The sequence below is a fragment of the Alosa alosa genome, chromosome 19 (assembly GCF_017589495.1).
Source record: "Alosa alosa isolate M-15738 ecotype Scorff River chromosome 19, AALO_Geno_1.1, whole genome shotgun sequence".
Lineage (NCBI taxonomy): Eukaryota > Metazoa > Chordata > Actinopteri > Clupeiformes > Clupeidae > Alosa > Alosa alosa.
In genome coordinates, this window is record NC_063207.1 from 29,738,372 (window position 1) to 29,755,665 (window position 17,294).

Consider the following 17,294-nt stretch of genomic DNA (forward strand, 5'->3'; position numbering starts at 1 on the left):
GAACCCTCTGACCCTCATAATGGTAGCAGTGCAGGCAATCGTACCTCCTTATCATCTCATTCATCATAATGAGGGCACACTAAATAAACCAGGCATGTGATTTATGGGTAACAGCCATGCCAGTTTTAATGATAGCCTAACTTGTTCATATGGACAGAGAGAGAGAGAGAGAGAGCAATATAAAATAATTCAGAAATACATGCTTTCATTTGTTCCATTTGTCCAAATTAAACTGGATTTCTTTTTTCTGTGGTGGAATTTCACTAGACTTTCCATTTTTAACAATTTATATGGGGCAAATGCATATGATATTCTCATCTGTTTGGTCTAACCGCAAGCATCTCGTTCATAATCTGACTCAACAGGCTGTGACATTGAGGAAATGTGGTAGTGCACATAGACAGCAGTCAGACAATAGTCTGCATTTCTCTCTCTCTCTCTCTCTCTCTGTGTGTGTGTGTGTGTGTGTGTGTGTGTGTGTGTGTGTGTGTGTGTGTGTGTGTGTGTGTGTGTGCTTTATGTACCCTTGAATGTCAAAGCTGTGTCATCTCTGAGAATATTTGAGTCCTTTCTGTGTGTGTGTGTGTGTGTGTGTGTGTGTGTGTGTGTGTGTGTGTGTGTGTGTGTGTGTGTGTGTGTGTCATTATGTGAATCTGTCTCTCTGTCTGTCTCTCTGTGTAAGTTTGTATGTGTGGAGACCTGATAACAGTTTTGTCCACTGCTGACATTTAAGAGAGACTGACCAGACTGTATGGACAGCATTCTACAACACAGGCACACACACACACACACACACACACACACACACACACACACACACACACACACACACACACACACACACACACACACACACACACAAAAGACTGGAGCCTTGCGTAATTGATCAGGAGAGATTTCTGACTGAGTATAGATCACAGAGGGACAGAGACGGTCTGGTTGGTCAGGTGAGGTCCAGTGAAGGCTCAGACCAGACGCCAGGCGGACCTGAAATGCTGAGTCAGTCTCAGAGTCAGGGCCTACAGAGACCACTGGTCAGTCTGTCTGCCACAGAGATCACCAGGACAGAATAGCAGAGCATACTGGAGAGAGAGGGAGCTAGGGAAGGAGAGAGGGAGGGAAGGAGAGAGGGAGCTAGGGAAGGAGAGAGGGAGGGAAGGAGGCATGGGCAGGAACACCAAGGGGGAAGAACTCTACATAACTCAGTGCTATACTTTCAGCAGGTCAGACACTGCAACTATTCAGGTAGAACCGTAACTGTCCATTGGTGCTCATCTACAGTATAGCACACTGGGCTCCAACCCACAACAACAGATTCCAGTCCTCTATGAATTCCACCAACCGTGTAAGAACAGTCTTGCAGCAAACTAAGGCAGTCGTAGAATTGGATTCAAGCTTCTAGCATGCAAAAACAATTCAGGTAAAAATATTGTATAAACTCACTGGCTATGTTCATGTAAGTGCAATAAATTAACATTGGTTTTATTTAGCAACCACAGGCATGAATGGTAAGAAAAGTTTTAGTTTTTTTTTTTTTACCATTACTGTTAACAGTTACTCAACTCATACCCACAAGACCATTCTCACACCCTAATGTTTACTTCCAGGGTTTACTGTCCATCACCAGCCTAGTTTTAGCCTGAGATGGATGCCACCCAGCTGGTATGAACTCGCTGCCATGCTGATAGCCTGGCATGACCCTAGCATGCAGCAGACAGGCCCTGAGCCCAAGGAGGGGGTTGGGGTAAAGTGGGAAACCATTTAGCTCTGGGGCTATTTGAAGCAGCTTCTCTTCTAACACTGCTTTTAAGACTGGAATTTTGAGTTAATGTGGTTGGGAGGGATTCGCCAAGTCAGCAGCAGAAGACGAGAGAGAAGGGAAAGCCCTACAGTATTAAGATTTCAGTGGGAGACAAGGAGAGAGAATGGACAGACATACAGAAAGGAATTGAGAAAAATTAAGAAAGGAAAGAAAGAAAGAAAGAAAGAAAGAAAAAGAAAGAAAACAAAGGACAGAGAGAAAGAAAGAGAAGAGAGAGGCTAGGCTGCCATTGGCTGTCAAATAACATGGTCTACTCACCAATCAATCAAAGCATCATCCCTATGACAACCTTCTATTTTGCTTCCTCTGTGTGTGTGTTTTATGGTAAAGACAAGCTTTAAAAAGCACCATATTTCACGAGCAAGCCTGCACACTTAATGTCCCGACTGTGAAAGGGGAGCAAGGGGAGAAGCAATATATTTTAACAAACCAAATAATTACCCTTTAATGATATCTGTGGCCCTCAGAGTGGAATCGAATACCGTCTGGGGGAAACGTAAACCAACACAAGGCCTAGACACCCTCTAGTGGTACCCCTGAGGTATTCTTCAAATAAACACAGTCCCACACTGATTACATTTACTTCATTTGGAAGACCTTGATTATATTTGATTAAGAAAGTGTCTGTGTCCTCAACGCCACTTTCATCAATGATTAGTTATCCACATTCATCAATGATTAGTTATCCACTGATTTCTTCTTCCATCCCCCCCTCTCTCCCTCTCTGTGTGTGTGTGTCTTTGTCTGGTTGGGTCTGGGAAAGCAAAGAGGCATAAAACAGCTGTTCCCAGTGTGAAGTCTTCTAATAGAACTAACCCGCTTCAAACAGGAAACCGAGCATTTTATTAGGGTTTGTTTACAATCTAATTCCTCTCACAATCCATACAACTCAATGCCATTCGCTGGGTCTAAAAGTGCAAACTCCACATATTTCATACACCGTAAAAATCACTTTGTGATTCGTTTTCACTGTCTTTCTTGATGCCTCCATTCACAATTTCTTCAATATGACTGAGGGGACAAACGTGTAGTGCACTTGAAGGTAAGGTCACTTGGGTAAGGTAAGGACACGCGCTGTACCATTTGGCAACATTTTCCTCACATTCCAGCTGATATCAATAGTTTATGTGCTGAGGAAAAATGTCTGTTCTTGCGACTGGCTTAGGACTTTCTAATCAAGGAAAGAAAAACAAATGATGATATCCACCAGTCCAACATCCAACCAATCTGGACAAATAGTCGTCTCTGCTCGCCTGTCAGTCACAAGATCTTACAGGAGGCATGAGTCTGTCTTTGGAAAGAAAAGTCTTTTGAGGGCATATTTCTTTGGCTTTTGAGGTTTTCAAAACAGCCAACTTGCACAAAGATCACTGGGGTCACAGTTTCTGTTTTGTCCCCAACTGGAACCCTGCATTTGCTAAGAGGGGATAATAAAAGTGCCAAACCCTCCCCTTTAGCCCTCTCCCTGCACTACACTTAGTGCTGGACAGCTTCCATCTGATCAGACACCACACAGTTGAATCCTGTAAAACAGTAAAGATCACAACAAACCTTTTTGGCCTTGGCCTTTTTCTCATAGGTGTCAGACAAGGGCTTCTTCTTTGGTTGAAGGTTCGCCTTGGAGAAGAGATCTTCAAACTCTTTGGTGTCGACAATGTCTGGCTCCGCCAGGGACCCCCACAGGGTGTTGTTACTGTTGAGAGACATTGAGAGACATTTCAGTTTGTTTGTGTTTAACAACTCTTTTCAAATCAATTACGTTCAGAGAGCAGTGTCCGCAGTGTGGTTTAGAAGGGTTGGGAGAGGAGAGCGTCTAGAGGTGACGGGGGCCGCTGAGGATGTGCCAACCCATTCCGCGGGACAGATTGTTCTTCGCTGGAGATAAACAAACTTGTGTTGCCGTTTATTTAATGTTTACCCCAGCTGCTGAGCTGTTTATTTCCATTATGGAGGCACTGGGTTGCAGCTTTTGCGAGTGTGAACCCATGACAAACACAAGAGGGTCTTTCCACTTTTTAAAGGTGATATTTATTACATAAGCTCTTTCAGTGTAGTACGCATCCCCCTCTTGCCAATTTCTGCATGCCAGAAAAAGCCACACCACTTTAGAAAACAAAAGCTTCAGTAAAGATGTTGAGTTAGATGTCAAGATTTTGGTTTCATATGCGTTGCCAGGCGACGCGGGGGGAAAAACAAAACAGCGCAGCGTTGGGTTCAGGCGCTCCTGGCTCTCTGAGCTACCTTGACTTTCCACTCCTTTCGTCTCACTGACCGGGGGGATTAAATAGAAAGGCCCTCTCCAGACAACATGGCAGCATCCCGTTATGATCAGTGACGCTGAGCTCCCTCTTAAGCGCTGACTAATGAAGGGAGAGTGGGCTCCGGTTGACATAAATCAAACCGCACACTGTAAGCCAAGAGAGCCGCTGGCTGTGAGACAGGTTCAACTGGAGCTGAATGAGTGAGACGGGGGGCAGTGAGACAGACAGTTCATGTACCTCAGCTTCGCCAGATGCTGTCCAATAATTTTCTTCATTCTGAGCTTTAAGAGCTATTTCATGCAAGCGTCTGGAAACCCCACGCTAATTTTAAATACTCAGTAGTGCTGCAAAGAAAACCTACTCGATTGTATCTTTTTGGAAATCAAGAGCAATTTTGCCTTGTTGGATAATTGAATATGGGCTGAGTTACTCTAACAGGCCGGAGCTTCTGCATTAGCACATGGAAGTGACTGCCAGAAGCGTTTTACAACATCCATATCCTGCTATCATTCCTGTTCTACTGAATCAGCACATCTAAAGACTTGGTCAATTGTACAAATGAAGGTCTAGCAACAGAGGAAAAGCAGACACTTTGAAAGGCAATATCAAGATGAAAAGGGTAACAGGGGAGGAAAAGCTGTCATGAGAGTCCATTGGAATCCACTGACTCGCTGGCTCTATCAGTGTGCAGTGAATCCTATTCAAAAACATGCCGCTGGTCAAATTTGATAGATAGATAGATAGATAGATAGATAGATAGATAGATACTTTATTGATCCCCAAGGGGAAATTCAGCCATTTGTGGTTTCTGTGCGGCTGAGGGATCAGTTGTAAGACATCAAGCAACACTGACTAGTGTGTAGCTTGGCCTGCTCTCTCTCAGCCATGCTTCCTTATTATGTGCTCTCTGCCAGTGAAAATGCAAAAACTGAGTTTGAAGTAAAGTCAACAACACAATTCATAATTTCCCTTTGTAAACATCATCTATTAAATATGTCCATAAATCTTTCCCATCCTTTGTTTACAATCAGAAAAATGCATCAAGTTTCCCTGTGTATATTAGTTGTCTAACATATCCACTGTATATCACAACAGGATAATTGTTGATGCTCTTGGTGCATATGTTGCAATGCTACAATGGGAGTGGCAAACAGTGTAGAAACACTAACAATACAAAAACAAGGGTGTAGTCAAAACTATGTACAAGAATAACAAAGAAAATGGGTGTAAAACACAAGCATGTGATCTCAACAAAGTCCGGCAAGCACTGTGTACAGACTGTGTGTTGACAACAGACGCATACTGTATGTATTACTCCTGTTATGTTGTAAGGCGTCATATCCAGTTGATCAGTCATGTTGCTTACACAGGGGTCTTATGAGTCTTATGGCAACTTTGAGTCTGTTTTTGAGATAAGATATTTCAATGCTCAATGAGGTGTGTGGCTGTCTGTATAACTTTGTCTGCACTAGAGTTGCAGCAAACAATTCCGTAATTGTTTTCATAATTGATTAATTTGTTCATCATATTCTTGATTAATTGATTAATAGTTTGATGTATAAAATGATGTGGTGAAAAATTGTTGTTCCAATGTTGTTTTTAACTGCCTTGAAATATATTCATTTCACAATTTTAGAGCAGTTGAAACTATTATAAAATATTATATATTATATTAGAATAATATAAATAAATGTAAGTAGCATATAACATATTTATTTATTTTGCTGAAAAAAATACTCCAACCAATTGATTGATTACCAAACTACTTGGTGATTAATTTGATAGTGGACAACTAATCAATTAATTGTTGCAGCCCTAGTCTCTAGTCTGCACCCTTAACCCCTCATAGTACACAGGGCATTGCAGCTGTACTTGCTTAAGAAGTACAGCATTTCAATTCAATTCACTTCTCATCGTTATGACTTCTGAGTAAGCATGGTCCCTGGAGTGTTTGTTGAGTGTGGGGGTCATTAAATGCTTGAGGAACTGCACTTCTACTGCACATTTTGTGGCGAGTGCTCGACTACAGCGGGCCAGCCAAGGTAGCGATATGCTACCTTGTAGCGATATGCTGTGCTGGGCCAGGAACTATGAACTAAAAGAGTGTGAACCTGGACCTAGTTTCCAGCCCCAATCGCTGTTGGGAGGAATACAGGGCCATAAAGCCTGCAGAACCACTGCCGAAGCACTCAGGCCTCTCCAGATAGATAAACCACAGCTACTTTAAAAAGCACGTCACACACTCCATCTTACTAAAACATGCCAGCACAGGTGTTAAGAGAGCCCATTCTGCAGACAGACAGACAGACACACACACACACACACACACACACACACACACACACACAGCTTCTGTATGTGTACACAAAGGGCACTGAAGGAGTGGAAGTCAATTCAGATATACAGCACTTTTTTCTGCTTTTGTTTCTACGCCATTATTGGTTATATTCAAGAGAAGGGCCTTTCATTTGACATGGTCTTTGTGCTTGTTGTATTGTGTGTAATTTTTATCTTCTCTTTTGTATTGAATTGTTTGAATTATTTGGCATTTTTCAAAGATATGTTCTATTCATTTAATTATTGCCACCACATGCTGAAAAAGTACTTCATAAAGCAAACAGTTCCTTCTACTACTTACTTATTGTCCTGAATCTGAATGCGGTTCCAGTATAGAGGCTTCATGGGGCAGGCGGGCTCCACTGTGGGCTTGCGTGGAGCTACCTGCACGGGCTGGCTAAACCCAAAGCCCCCTGGGCCAGGTGGAGGTGGAGGGGGGCCAGAGCCAGGCATGGGGGGCGGAGGAGGTGGACCACACCCAGGAGGAGGTGGAGGAGGTGGTGGCCCTACACCAGGCAGGGGTGGAGGCGGTGGAGGCCCAGAACCCATCCCTGGAAGAGGAGGGGGTGGAGGGGGAGGGGGAGGGCCAGTGCCACTGGGTAGCGGGGGAGGGGGAGGGATGAGGGGCCCTCCTGATTGGCCTGGCAGGGGTGGAGGGGGTGGAGGGGGTGGTGGCGGTGGACCCCCACCCCCTTCTGCCCTCCTGATGGTGTCTGCGTCGAGTTTCTTAGGCGCGTTGAGGTGGGGGCTGGCGGAAGGGTGCGATCCCTCCCCCTCAGGTGTCTTGATGAAGGTCTCGCGGTCAGTTTGCACGCAAACGTTGCGGGTGGTGCGAGGCGCGGACGGCTGCTCATCTTCGGTTGAGACGCAGGCGTCGCGCAGCGCCCCCAGCCGGTAGCCGGGCATGTAGGATCGGTCGCGCTGCATTTTGGAGATGGCTGCCTCCAGCCGCGACACTGTGACCGCATGCTCCCCACGCACCTCAAAGATCTGGAGCTCAAAATCAGCCTGAGGGGGGTAGACACAGCACACAGGACATCAGTTTTCAGTATCCGATTCAGTTAATTTCTACTGGAGCAGAATCATTTTAAATGTACTTTCCATAGAAGGTAAATCCATCACAGAATTGTCAATTACATGTTAGATTTGTATTAGTATAATAGTCAAATAGATATTACTCAATCAGTCACATGAAATTGTTATTTCTTTATTTCCATTTTTTCTGTTTATGATAACTGCTATTATATGTTTGATGCAATTACAGTGGCACAGCTTTTTTATGGTGTTGTACCTGCTATGTCAATAAATAAAATAAATGACTCAATGTCTTTAGGACAAAAATAGCCTCCGGATGAAATCTGCCTTTACGGACATGAACTATTTGGCTTTTCTCTCAGCAGGAACATCTGAAAATGGACTAGACACCCCCACAAAACGGCCATGAAAGGACTGTATACAAGTAAATGTATACTGCAGACTCTACAACGAATGATTCAGACACTTCATCCAATGGTAAGAGCCTTTTGCCTGACCTTTCCGATGAGCTGATGAGCGTGTAGACAGGAGGAAAAAAAAATCTCAAAACCTAAAAAAAAAAAAAAAACCTCTGGCATGCAGAACGCTCCTCTTCACCGAGACCTGTGTGAAACTATTTGAAAATCTGTCTCGAAAAGGCTGCAGCCTTGGCAACCATGGCTCATTTGAATAAACAACGGATTAGAGAGCTATCAACAGCAGAATCGCACAGAGGTCACAGAGGATACACCGAAATGATCAGCTTTTTCATAGCAGAAAAGGTAACAGGAGACTCTGAGGAGCAGAAATGAGAAAGCAAGAAAGAAAGAATGAAAGAAAGAATGAAGAGAGAGATAAGCAGAGGCAGAGGTAGAGAGCAAGAGCAAATGATCCATGCTATTCTGAGAGTCTCCCGAATGAGATGTGTGGACGCGTCCAGCTTGTAAACGGTGATCTCATTTCATATGAAGCCCTGGCAGTAGGTGTGCGAGCAGGGCCACATCTGGAACACATCAGGGCATCGCCGCTTCTTCGCCATGCCCTGACTGGACGTTTATCGCTGGTCTGAGCAACACCATGTGGACTCCGCTCCGCATGTCTCTATAAGTGGCTCTGTGGGAAGCTCTCAGTGCACCAGCCACAGACTCATCATCCTATCTCAAAGCTCAAGGTGGTCAGATGAGGCCGCTGGGGCATGCTAGATAGACCAGGAACTAGATCATGTCAGCACAACTGTCAGACCTTCTAAGGTTTAAGGAACTGATTGCCAAGAGATAGATTAGACTATCCATATGGCAGAGGCTGTTATTTAACGTGATGGGATCCAGCAGTAAAGGCAGGATGTGCCAACGGGACATCACAACATTCATAGCAGGAAGCACAGGTCCTTATGAAGTAACTAATACCTTTCCTGCACTACATGCATAAATCTGGGTGAGAGAGAGCTCTGTGTTTGAGAGATGCTTTCCTGCACAATGTTTGTTTGGCTCCACACTGATGGCAGGAACTGGAGGACACCTTATCATTATTCAAGGTGCTGAAATTCCTGAAGAATAGCAGGAACAAGGCTTCAGTGGGAAAAAACCCATTATATCCCAAAATTCTCTCTCTTTCTCTCTCTCTCTCTCTCTCTCTCTCTCTCTCTCTCTCCCTCTCTCTCTCACACACACGCACACACACACAAACAGAGACATAAGCTACAGAGATGTCATATCTCATTTGTAGCTTGATATATTTTGATCCCTTTTTCCACTCAAGTCTCCCATGTCCTGCTGTGTGGAAATCTACGTTTTCCGAAACAATGAAATGTAATATCGCGCTGGCCCAGGCAGGGGGAACTGGCTGTGTATGCTGGCGTTGAGACACGCCGAGCTTTTAACATCTAAATTTGCTCTCGGGGTGAGGATGACAGTACCTCTGTGCTGCGAGCCCCCGGGTGGAAATCAAGCCGAATTACTGCGCGGAGTGTGTTGCATTAGTCCTGGCAACAATAACCTCCCAAAATGCTCACAGTAGTCCCCCTCCAGCTAACACTTCTGCCCAGAAATGAATAAACCCTATAAGTCAATGTCGGAGCTTTGGACCGTCCTGTTCACGTTTAGTTTGCGGTAAATGACGAACATTGATGAAAAGTACCTCATCCAAGTTCCATTAGTTGACCTTTGCCAGTGTGTGATTATAAACACCTCTGGTCATGGTTTATTTAAGAGCAGGCCAGAGCGGAAAAGGGAGAGTACAGACAGGGCAGCATATCAACAGATATGGAGCAACAAGAATAAACTAAACTGTGCAGAGTCATTGATACAAATGTGCTGAGGCAGAGATGGACTATATGGGATTCCATTTACTCTCCTGACCTCTAGTGGTCAAACAGGCAAACTGCATTCTTGCTACTTACTTGCAGTTTCTCCACCTCCTCTTTGCATTCCCTCTTCAGCTGCAAGAGGGCTGCTTGATGCTCTGTAAAGGGGGAAATGGGAGACATTTAAGCAAGGAAAACACATGCACATGTACACCCACACCCACCCACACACACTCTCTCTCTCACACACACACACACACACACACACACACACACACACACACACACACACACACACACACACACACACACACACACACACACATTTAATTAAACGTAGAACCTAGCATATTTGAGCAATTTGCTCCAGGCTAAAAGTGTGGCCAAACAACTAATATGTGACTGATAAACATACTTCCCCTCCCTTAGTGGTCACAAACTTGGTTAACGTGTTTGACATCCTTGTTCCTGGTTCCAGACACACAAAACACTCTATATAAACACTCTACACTCTAAATAAAGGCGGGATCAGGGTCATACCAGGACCAGATCTGAGCTAGGTAAACGCTGGATCATGGATAGACCAGTGACTGTGTAAGCAACTTCCTGAGATATGTGGTCATTAATTAAAATGTCTGACCTCCTATAAACTCATTACTAGTTCCTTTCACTTTGTTTACTTTTACTACAACTTCATAGATCATTAATGTACATGTGGACCATCTTCATTTGCTCCAGTTCATTAATTAACACTGCTGTTTAATGCCATTAATTATTGGGTATCCTTGTAAAATTTAAAAGAAAAAAGTATAGCTACTTCTGGAGTATCACAGTGATACAGTGATACCATAACTGACAACTGCAAAGTCTCTCATGTTCTTTTGAATCCTCTTTTACAGTACAAATACAATCTGTTATGTCTCATATCACTTGCTGTTTAGGCCAAAATCTGTTTATCTACAGTGAAGTTCAAAAACCAAATCTGTTAACAACAGTCATGATCAGGTCACCATAGTGACAGCCACTGATAGTCCACTGATAAGTTATCTGTCATTCTGCCTGGGTGAGGACAAGAATGCTGCTTCCTCGCTGACACACCCGCAGAGGCGCAGGAGCTAAAAAAAACATTAAGGAAGCTAATTCACCTCACCCTGTCTCAATGGGTATAGTCAAATTCCTTTGGTCTAAAGATACACACACAATCAGGACAGGGCCGGTGCTCGCACTCCGGTGGTTATGCTGAGGTCTTATCTATTTGCTTATCATATTCTGGGACCTTTGGTCAACTCCTTGAGTTCAGTGTTCCTTGGCTGACTATCTCTCTTCAACTAGCTTTACTAGTGGCACTGGTTTTTGGTTGCCATGATGGTCTTCTTTACAGACTGTGTGTAAGTTAGGTCATTATTAACAGTGCAAAAGGTAATCAGACTCTTGTTGTGACACAAGTCGCTTCTGTGTCTTAAACCTGTGATATAGGCCTGTGCTACTGATTAGTATTAGTATGTATCCGCATACTAATTAAGCTTTCAAAAGGAATCAGCCTGCATTCTGTAAGGGCAGAAGTTTGCCTGTGAATAATATGAATCTGGAGTAGCAACTGGCCAGTATGGCAGTCAGGCTCTGTCCCAATACTCAATGAAATAGAAACCCCTCATTTAGGGAATTATATATTTAGGGAATTATACTGTATGGGGGATGTTAAGCAGATTTTAGCATGAATCCTGGATAATTAAGGGATTGGCTACATTACAACCAAAAGATTAAGAGAAAGAGGAATGTATTTCCAAATTGAAGGTCCCTTAACAGACAGACATAATTGAAAACAAGAACATGTAAGTACTGTATATTCTGTGGCCATTTTAGGACTTTACATATCCTTTGTGTACAGTTTCAGAACTCTGCACCACTAAAGATCGACTACAGCCCTTTGTACCATGAGACTCAAAAAGCAAAGAGCTACGTGACTTTCTATCAGTGACGCTAGCTGTGTGTTCCCAGTCTAAATGGATTTAAAAGAAGCCTCGCGCCAGGTTTATCAGAGCGACACACACACACACACACACACACACACACACACACACACACACACACACACACACACACACACACAAAACACACGCACACACACACACACACACTTGTTTTTGAGGCACTTTTACAATTAGATTAAGCAGTGAGATTAAGGGCCTCAGATGAAACCTGGTTGTGGCAAAGATGGCACAGAACTCAATAGGTGGTTCTTTTTTTTGGTGAGAGAGTGGAGCACTGTTCATACTCAAACCCACTGAAATGTATCCCACTGATGGGGGGATCTGGAAAAAAACATCTCTCTTACCTGCTTCAGTGTATCGCAGGCCCACCTTCTCCTCCTCATCTTTGGCCTTGGGTGGGGGCCAGATGGCCTGGAGACGGCCCGGGGTCCGGTCCTCACTGTCGTTGGGTGAGGTAACCTCCGCCTGGATGAGTACCCAAAAGCAAAATGAGCTTTGTTTAAATATACTTGAGCTCAGAAGAGAGAGGAGAGAGGAAAGGAGATGTTCATTTCCTTGATGCACATTCCAAAGTGCACACGATAATTTGGTGGATAAAGGACGCTGTGTCCCAAGTCAGACCAAATAAGACCGATTTTATCGCTGTGATTAAATACTACTGATGTGGTGTCCCATTCCCTGCATTCCAGACACATACCAATACATTTGATGCAGTGCTTATTTGCAACTCAATTAATTTAGAATTAAGACACAATGACACAAGTGTTCTCTGAGCATACACGTGGATAAGCTATAGAGAAAAAGTATAACAAATAAGATATAACTTCATATCAAAATGGCTCACATCCATGCATAATACATACTTTGACCTCTGCTACGGCTTTGAGATCACTTCCTGGGCTTTTGGTGGCCGCTCTCTCAAAGATGGATTTGAGCAGCTCCTTCTCGCTCCTTCTCTTCCTCTTGAGGGCCTCTACGTCCACAGACACTTCCTCTCCATCTTTCTTGGCAGCTTTGGGGGTGAAGAAGGACTTGAAGGCTCCGAGGCTGAAAGCCGTCTCTGAAGTTTTAGCACTGCCGCCGGCTCCGGAATCTTCCGGTGCGTTGGCAGTGCCCACATCAGCAGTCTTGTCTCCCGCCCCTTGGCCGCCCTCGGTCACCCCCTCTCTCTCTGGGTCTCGTGCCCGGGCGTCACTGCCACCCTCCTGCACCCCACTCTCTGCTTTGCCTTCTGGGTCGAGGAGTTGGCTGGACTGCTCCTTTAGTGGCCCTGTGCTCTCCGCCGCCTTTCTGACCTCCGGCCTCCCTTTGGTGGGGACAGTGGATGCTGCGGAGTTGCCGTTGGCACCGAGCTGGTCAGGGAGAAGCTTGACCTTGTTCACGTGCTGCTTGAGGGTAAGCAGGGCCCGATCACCGTCACGCTGGCGGATTTTGGAGACAGTCTCACGGTCATCTCCCACCGCCCCCTTTTTGAGCACACGCAGGCCGCTGAAGAGCGCTGGCACCTGGAAGCTCCTCTCTCCGCTGGACGAGAATAGAGAGAGCGCCGGCGAGCGTGACGCAGGGGTGGTGGAGGAGGACGCTGGTGACGAAGAGGGGGACTGCTCGGCGAGGGGGACGCTGCTGCTGCTGCTCGTGGCAGGCGTGTCCTGCTCCTGTTGTCTGGCGCTGGAGGGAAAGGTGGCACTTGGCTCGTTGTCAGCTAGGGACGGTCCTGCTGTTGCCTCTGTTCTTCCCAGCTCTGAAAGGCCCTTTGTGTCGCCGCTGCCACTGCTGCTGCGGCTGAGGCCTGGCTGGCTGTCGGCCCGGTCAGGCAGGCCGGTGGTGAGGTCCTGCTCCCTTCTATCCCTCCCCTCCGACTGCTTCTCTCTGGCCTCAGGCGTTTCATCCTCATTCGTCCCGTCGTCGGCTGCATCTCTGCCTGCCGGTACAGCTGAAGAGGCCTGCTTTCTGTTGGTCAGTGAGACCTTGACTGAAGTGGCGGAGAGAATTAGCAGTGGATCCCCTTCGGAAGTGTCCGGCTGCTCTGTCTCGCTCGTATCCTTGGCGTTGGCCTCGGCTTCGAGTTTGCTGGCTTGTTGACGTCGTCGCCGTGCTCTCGCAGCGGACACTTCGGAGCCCATGTCTCCCTCGTGGGCATCCTCAGTCTCCTCTCTGCTCTGGGGAATGTCCTCTGTCCTCGGGGGACTGCGGCGGTTCCAGCGCAAGGCGGGAGGGAGCTCCTGTATCCAGAACGGGGCTGTGTTCTTGGACCTCTCCCTGTCCAGAACAGAGCTGCCTTTGACTGACCCCTCCACGAGGCTCTCGGCTGTGCTAGGCACGGGATGCTCCGAGCTTGAGTTTGACTCAATCACATCATCACACCGGCTGTCAGTCTCCTGCGCTTGATCCGATTTATCATTTACAGGATCCTCAGCCACTGATGGGTGGAGGAGGGACTCCCGGAAGCCCCAGCTCCTTTCTGATAGGCCCATTTCGTCTTTGTCCTGCTCAGTGTCGCTGTAAACCTCGACCATGGTCACCTCAACCAAATCCTCGTCAGGAACTTCTGGAGTGGATGTGAACGGGGCCCTCTCTCCTTGTGTGCTTAGAGAGGGCTCATCCACAGACTGCTCTTTGCCAAAGGTCATAATTTCCCATGATTCAACATGTTGACTGGTCTCGGTGGGATTCGATAGAAGCCCACTGGCATGAGACAAGCTGTGAAGGCCTCCTGACTCTTTCAGCCGGTCGTGATCCCCATCGAACAGGCTGTAGCTGAGAGGCCTGATGTGGGTCTCCTCCTCTGCTAATGGCCTGAAGGACGTCAACACAGCCGTATCATCTGCCTCCGTCTTGTCCCGGACAAACAGGGTGGAGAACTTGTTGTGCAGCAAGCTGGAGGGATGCCTCCCTGGCACGTCCAGGCTACCCTCACTGTTGTTTACATCCTCCATGTTTTCATGAAATTGTTCCCTCCAGGTTTAAACCATTTACTGTAATCCAGTTTGTGTAATAAATCCAGTTCAGTCACGGCCCAACTGTGTGCTGGTGCGTGTGTGAGTGGGTTACTTGGCCCACATCTCTCCACCTCTCCTTCTCTCTCTCTCTCTCTCTCACCTGTGCATGTGTTCCAGTTTCCTAGGCTGCAGAAAACAAACGGCTTTTGTGATGGACAAAGAGCCCCTGCAGCGCAGCCAGGCACCCCTCCCTCACCCTCCCCACAATTACCCCCACAAAGGGTCACACTATCCCCAATTCCTCTGAGCAACGCGATGGCTCAGTCCCGCTGAATGCATTGAGCTTTCACAAATCCCACAGTTTTACGATCCCAAACAGTTCCGCTTCTCTTCAGTTCAATTTTGTTTTTGTTCCAGGAATAAACAGTAGCTCCTAAATCCTAAAAAAGCGAGTGAAAATCAAAAAATGTAAAAGCACTCTTCCATTTTAAAAGTTCCACTGACAGGAGGCAGACTGCAAACGATCTCTCTAGAAAGCTAACAGCTCACTTGAAGTCCTTGAAAGAGTATGTCAGACACGAAGAAAGTTTAACTCAGTGGACCTCCATTGAAAGTAGGAAGTACGCTGTGTAACTTTCCTAAAAGCAGGAACACACACACGGACACACTCACACATACTCACAAACACTACACACACACATGGTCCGACGTGGAAGGCAGCTTAGTCAGTCGCTTCCTGTGGAGTGAAGTTTTCCCCCACACTCAAACACACACACTCCGTGGCAGACACTGTGCATCTGTGTCTCTCTCTCTGTGTGTGTGTGTGTGTGTGTGTGTGTGTGTGTGTGTGTGTGTGTGTGAGAAAGTTTACGAGTCCACACCAGCACTGCACCAGGGCAACCTCTCGCGACGCCTTCCCAAGCCTGTGCAGGAATGCTGGCTGCCGGCTCTCCAAGTCCCACGACACGCCCTCTATTATCAGCCCTGCCCCCGTCACCTGGCCAGGCAGCCTGAGTGGCAGGTATCCAGTTCCTCTCAGTAGCCCTCAGCTCCTCGTCACGTCAGGGGCAGGTATGACTCGCAGGTTGTCATGGTGCTTTTCCTCGGTCTGTTTCCACTCCTTCAACAGGTGTCCAATTACTGTCAGTTACTCAGTTCTGTCCTCTGCAGTTAGAGGTGGGTCCAACTTTCACTCATTTTCTTTGGCTTTTCTCTTTAAAAGATTCCTGTCTCTCTTTCCTCTTCCTCTTCCACTCCTTCAACACGTCTCAAGTTATCGTTATTCACTTCCTCCTCATGTCAGATGTGGGTGGAACTTTCACTCCTTTTTCGTCTTTGTCCAGCTCTTTCATTGACCTCTTCCTTCGTTCGTTCCCACTTGTGTAACAGGCATCCAGTGACTCTCCTTCACTTCCTCCTGATGGTAGGAGCATGTAGTTACTTGCATTCTTTTTCTTCTCTCTCTTTTCCACCCTACCCTTTCCCTTACTCAATGTATCCCTCCCTTCAATTTATCCCTTACTCAATGTATCCCTCCCTTCATAAAAACTCCAGTGGAAAAGAAAAGGAGCAAGGCAGAGTTGGTGTAAAGCTTGCGGCTTATCCGTTGGTGTGGGGGTCAGGTGGAGCGGGAGGTCCAAGCAATAGCACTGCCCCATACTCTGGCTCTGCTGTTATAGCACCATCATAATCTGCTGCGATTAACTCTCCCTCACCACACACCCCCAAGCCTAGTACCCCCCACCCTTCCAACAACGTTACCACGGCAATCCTCAACAGTGAGCAAGTCTCCTCTCAAGAGGGTTCTGCGTAGAGAGTAAATGAAAAGGCAGAAACAAAGACGGAGAGGCTATTTGTTCTCCACAACACCACAGAGACCTGTTTAATGTATTATGGATGGGCCACTGAATCAATACTGAACCATTTCCAGAAGTATGAACTCCAACATGCTTTAAGTAATTAGAGACTGTAATAAAGGCTGAAGGTCTTATCTGTTACGTGTTTATACATCACAAGAGACTGTGTTTATGCCAGTCATACCATTGATGACCCTCCTTATTATTGCACAGCTGTCTTAATGCACAGAGGAAAACACTTTGAACACTTAACTCACACACTCACAACAAAGATTCAGCACTACAAACTGACTTATGAGTGCAAGCTTGAAAAACATATTTTTACAAAGTATACAGTGAATTAGTACTGTATATGACCTGAGATGGCTGAATGGTGAAATTAGGACTATTTGTTCACTCCCTCTTGGAATGTCAAGCCCTATTAAGGCCATCTCTGGTCTTACCAGTCAAAGTTCACCAGCAACACATTCCATTCACCACAGCTTAAGACTCAGACAAGCTGTTGTCACGGTGATTTTAAACGCTATGTGGACTGTTTAGTGTCTCTGTTTTTTTTTTTTTTTTTTTGTATTTGTGTATGCAGGTGTGTGTGTGTGTCCAGTTAATTAGAAAAATAACTATAGATTTCTGTCCCCATATACAGTACTGTATTTCTGAAAAAGAATAAGCCTCTTCTTTTGTCCACCTGTTTCCAGCTGCCTGTATTCTCTAATAGCTCTAACATATCCAGCAGCTATCTGTAGACTACATAGGCCTGTTTACACTTTTAACC

At 46.0% G+C, this 17,294-nt stretch overlaps 1 protein-coding gene across 1 annotated transcript in view; it reads right to left on the reverse strand.

The window, feature by feature from the left end:
* LOC125284049 (formin) overlaps nucleotides 1–15,680 on the reverse strand; it is a 58,850-nt gene extending 43,170 nt beyond the window's left edge. The window contains exons 1-5 of the mRNA XM_048227753.1: nucleotides 12,591–15,680; nucleotides 12,072–12,192; nucleotides 9,833–9,894; nucleotides 6,722–7,428; nucleotides 3,374–3,515 (exon numbers count right to left, since the gene is read on the reverse strand). Coding sequence (XP_048083710.1) covers nucleotides 3,374–3,515; nucleotides 6,722–7,428; nucleotides 9,833–9,894; nucleotides 12,072–12,192; nucleotides 12,591–14,663 — 3,105 coding nt within the window. The 5' untranslated portion in view covers nucleotides 14,664–15,680. The remainder of the gene's footprint in view (nucleotides 1–3,373; nucleotides 3,516–6,721; nucleotides 7,429–9,832; nucleotides 9,895–12,071; nucleotides 12,193–12,590) is intronic.
* Between the last annotated feature and the right edge of the window lie 1,614 nt (nucleotides 15,681–17,294).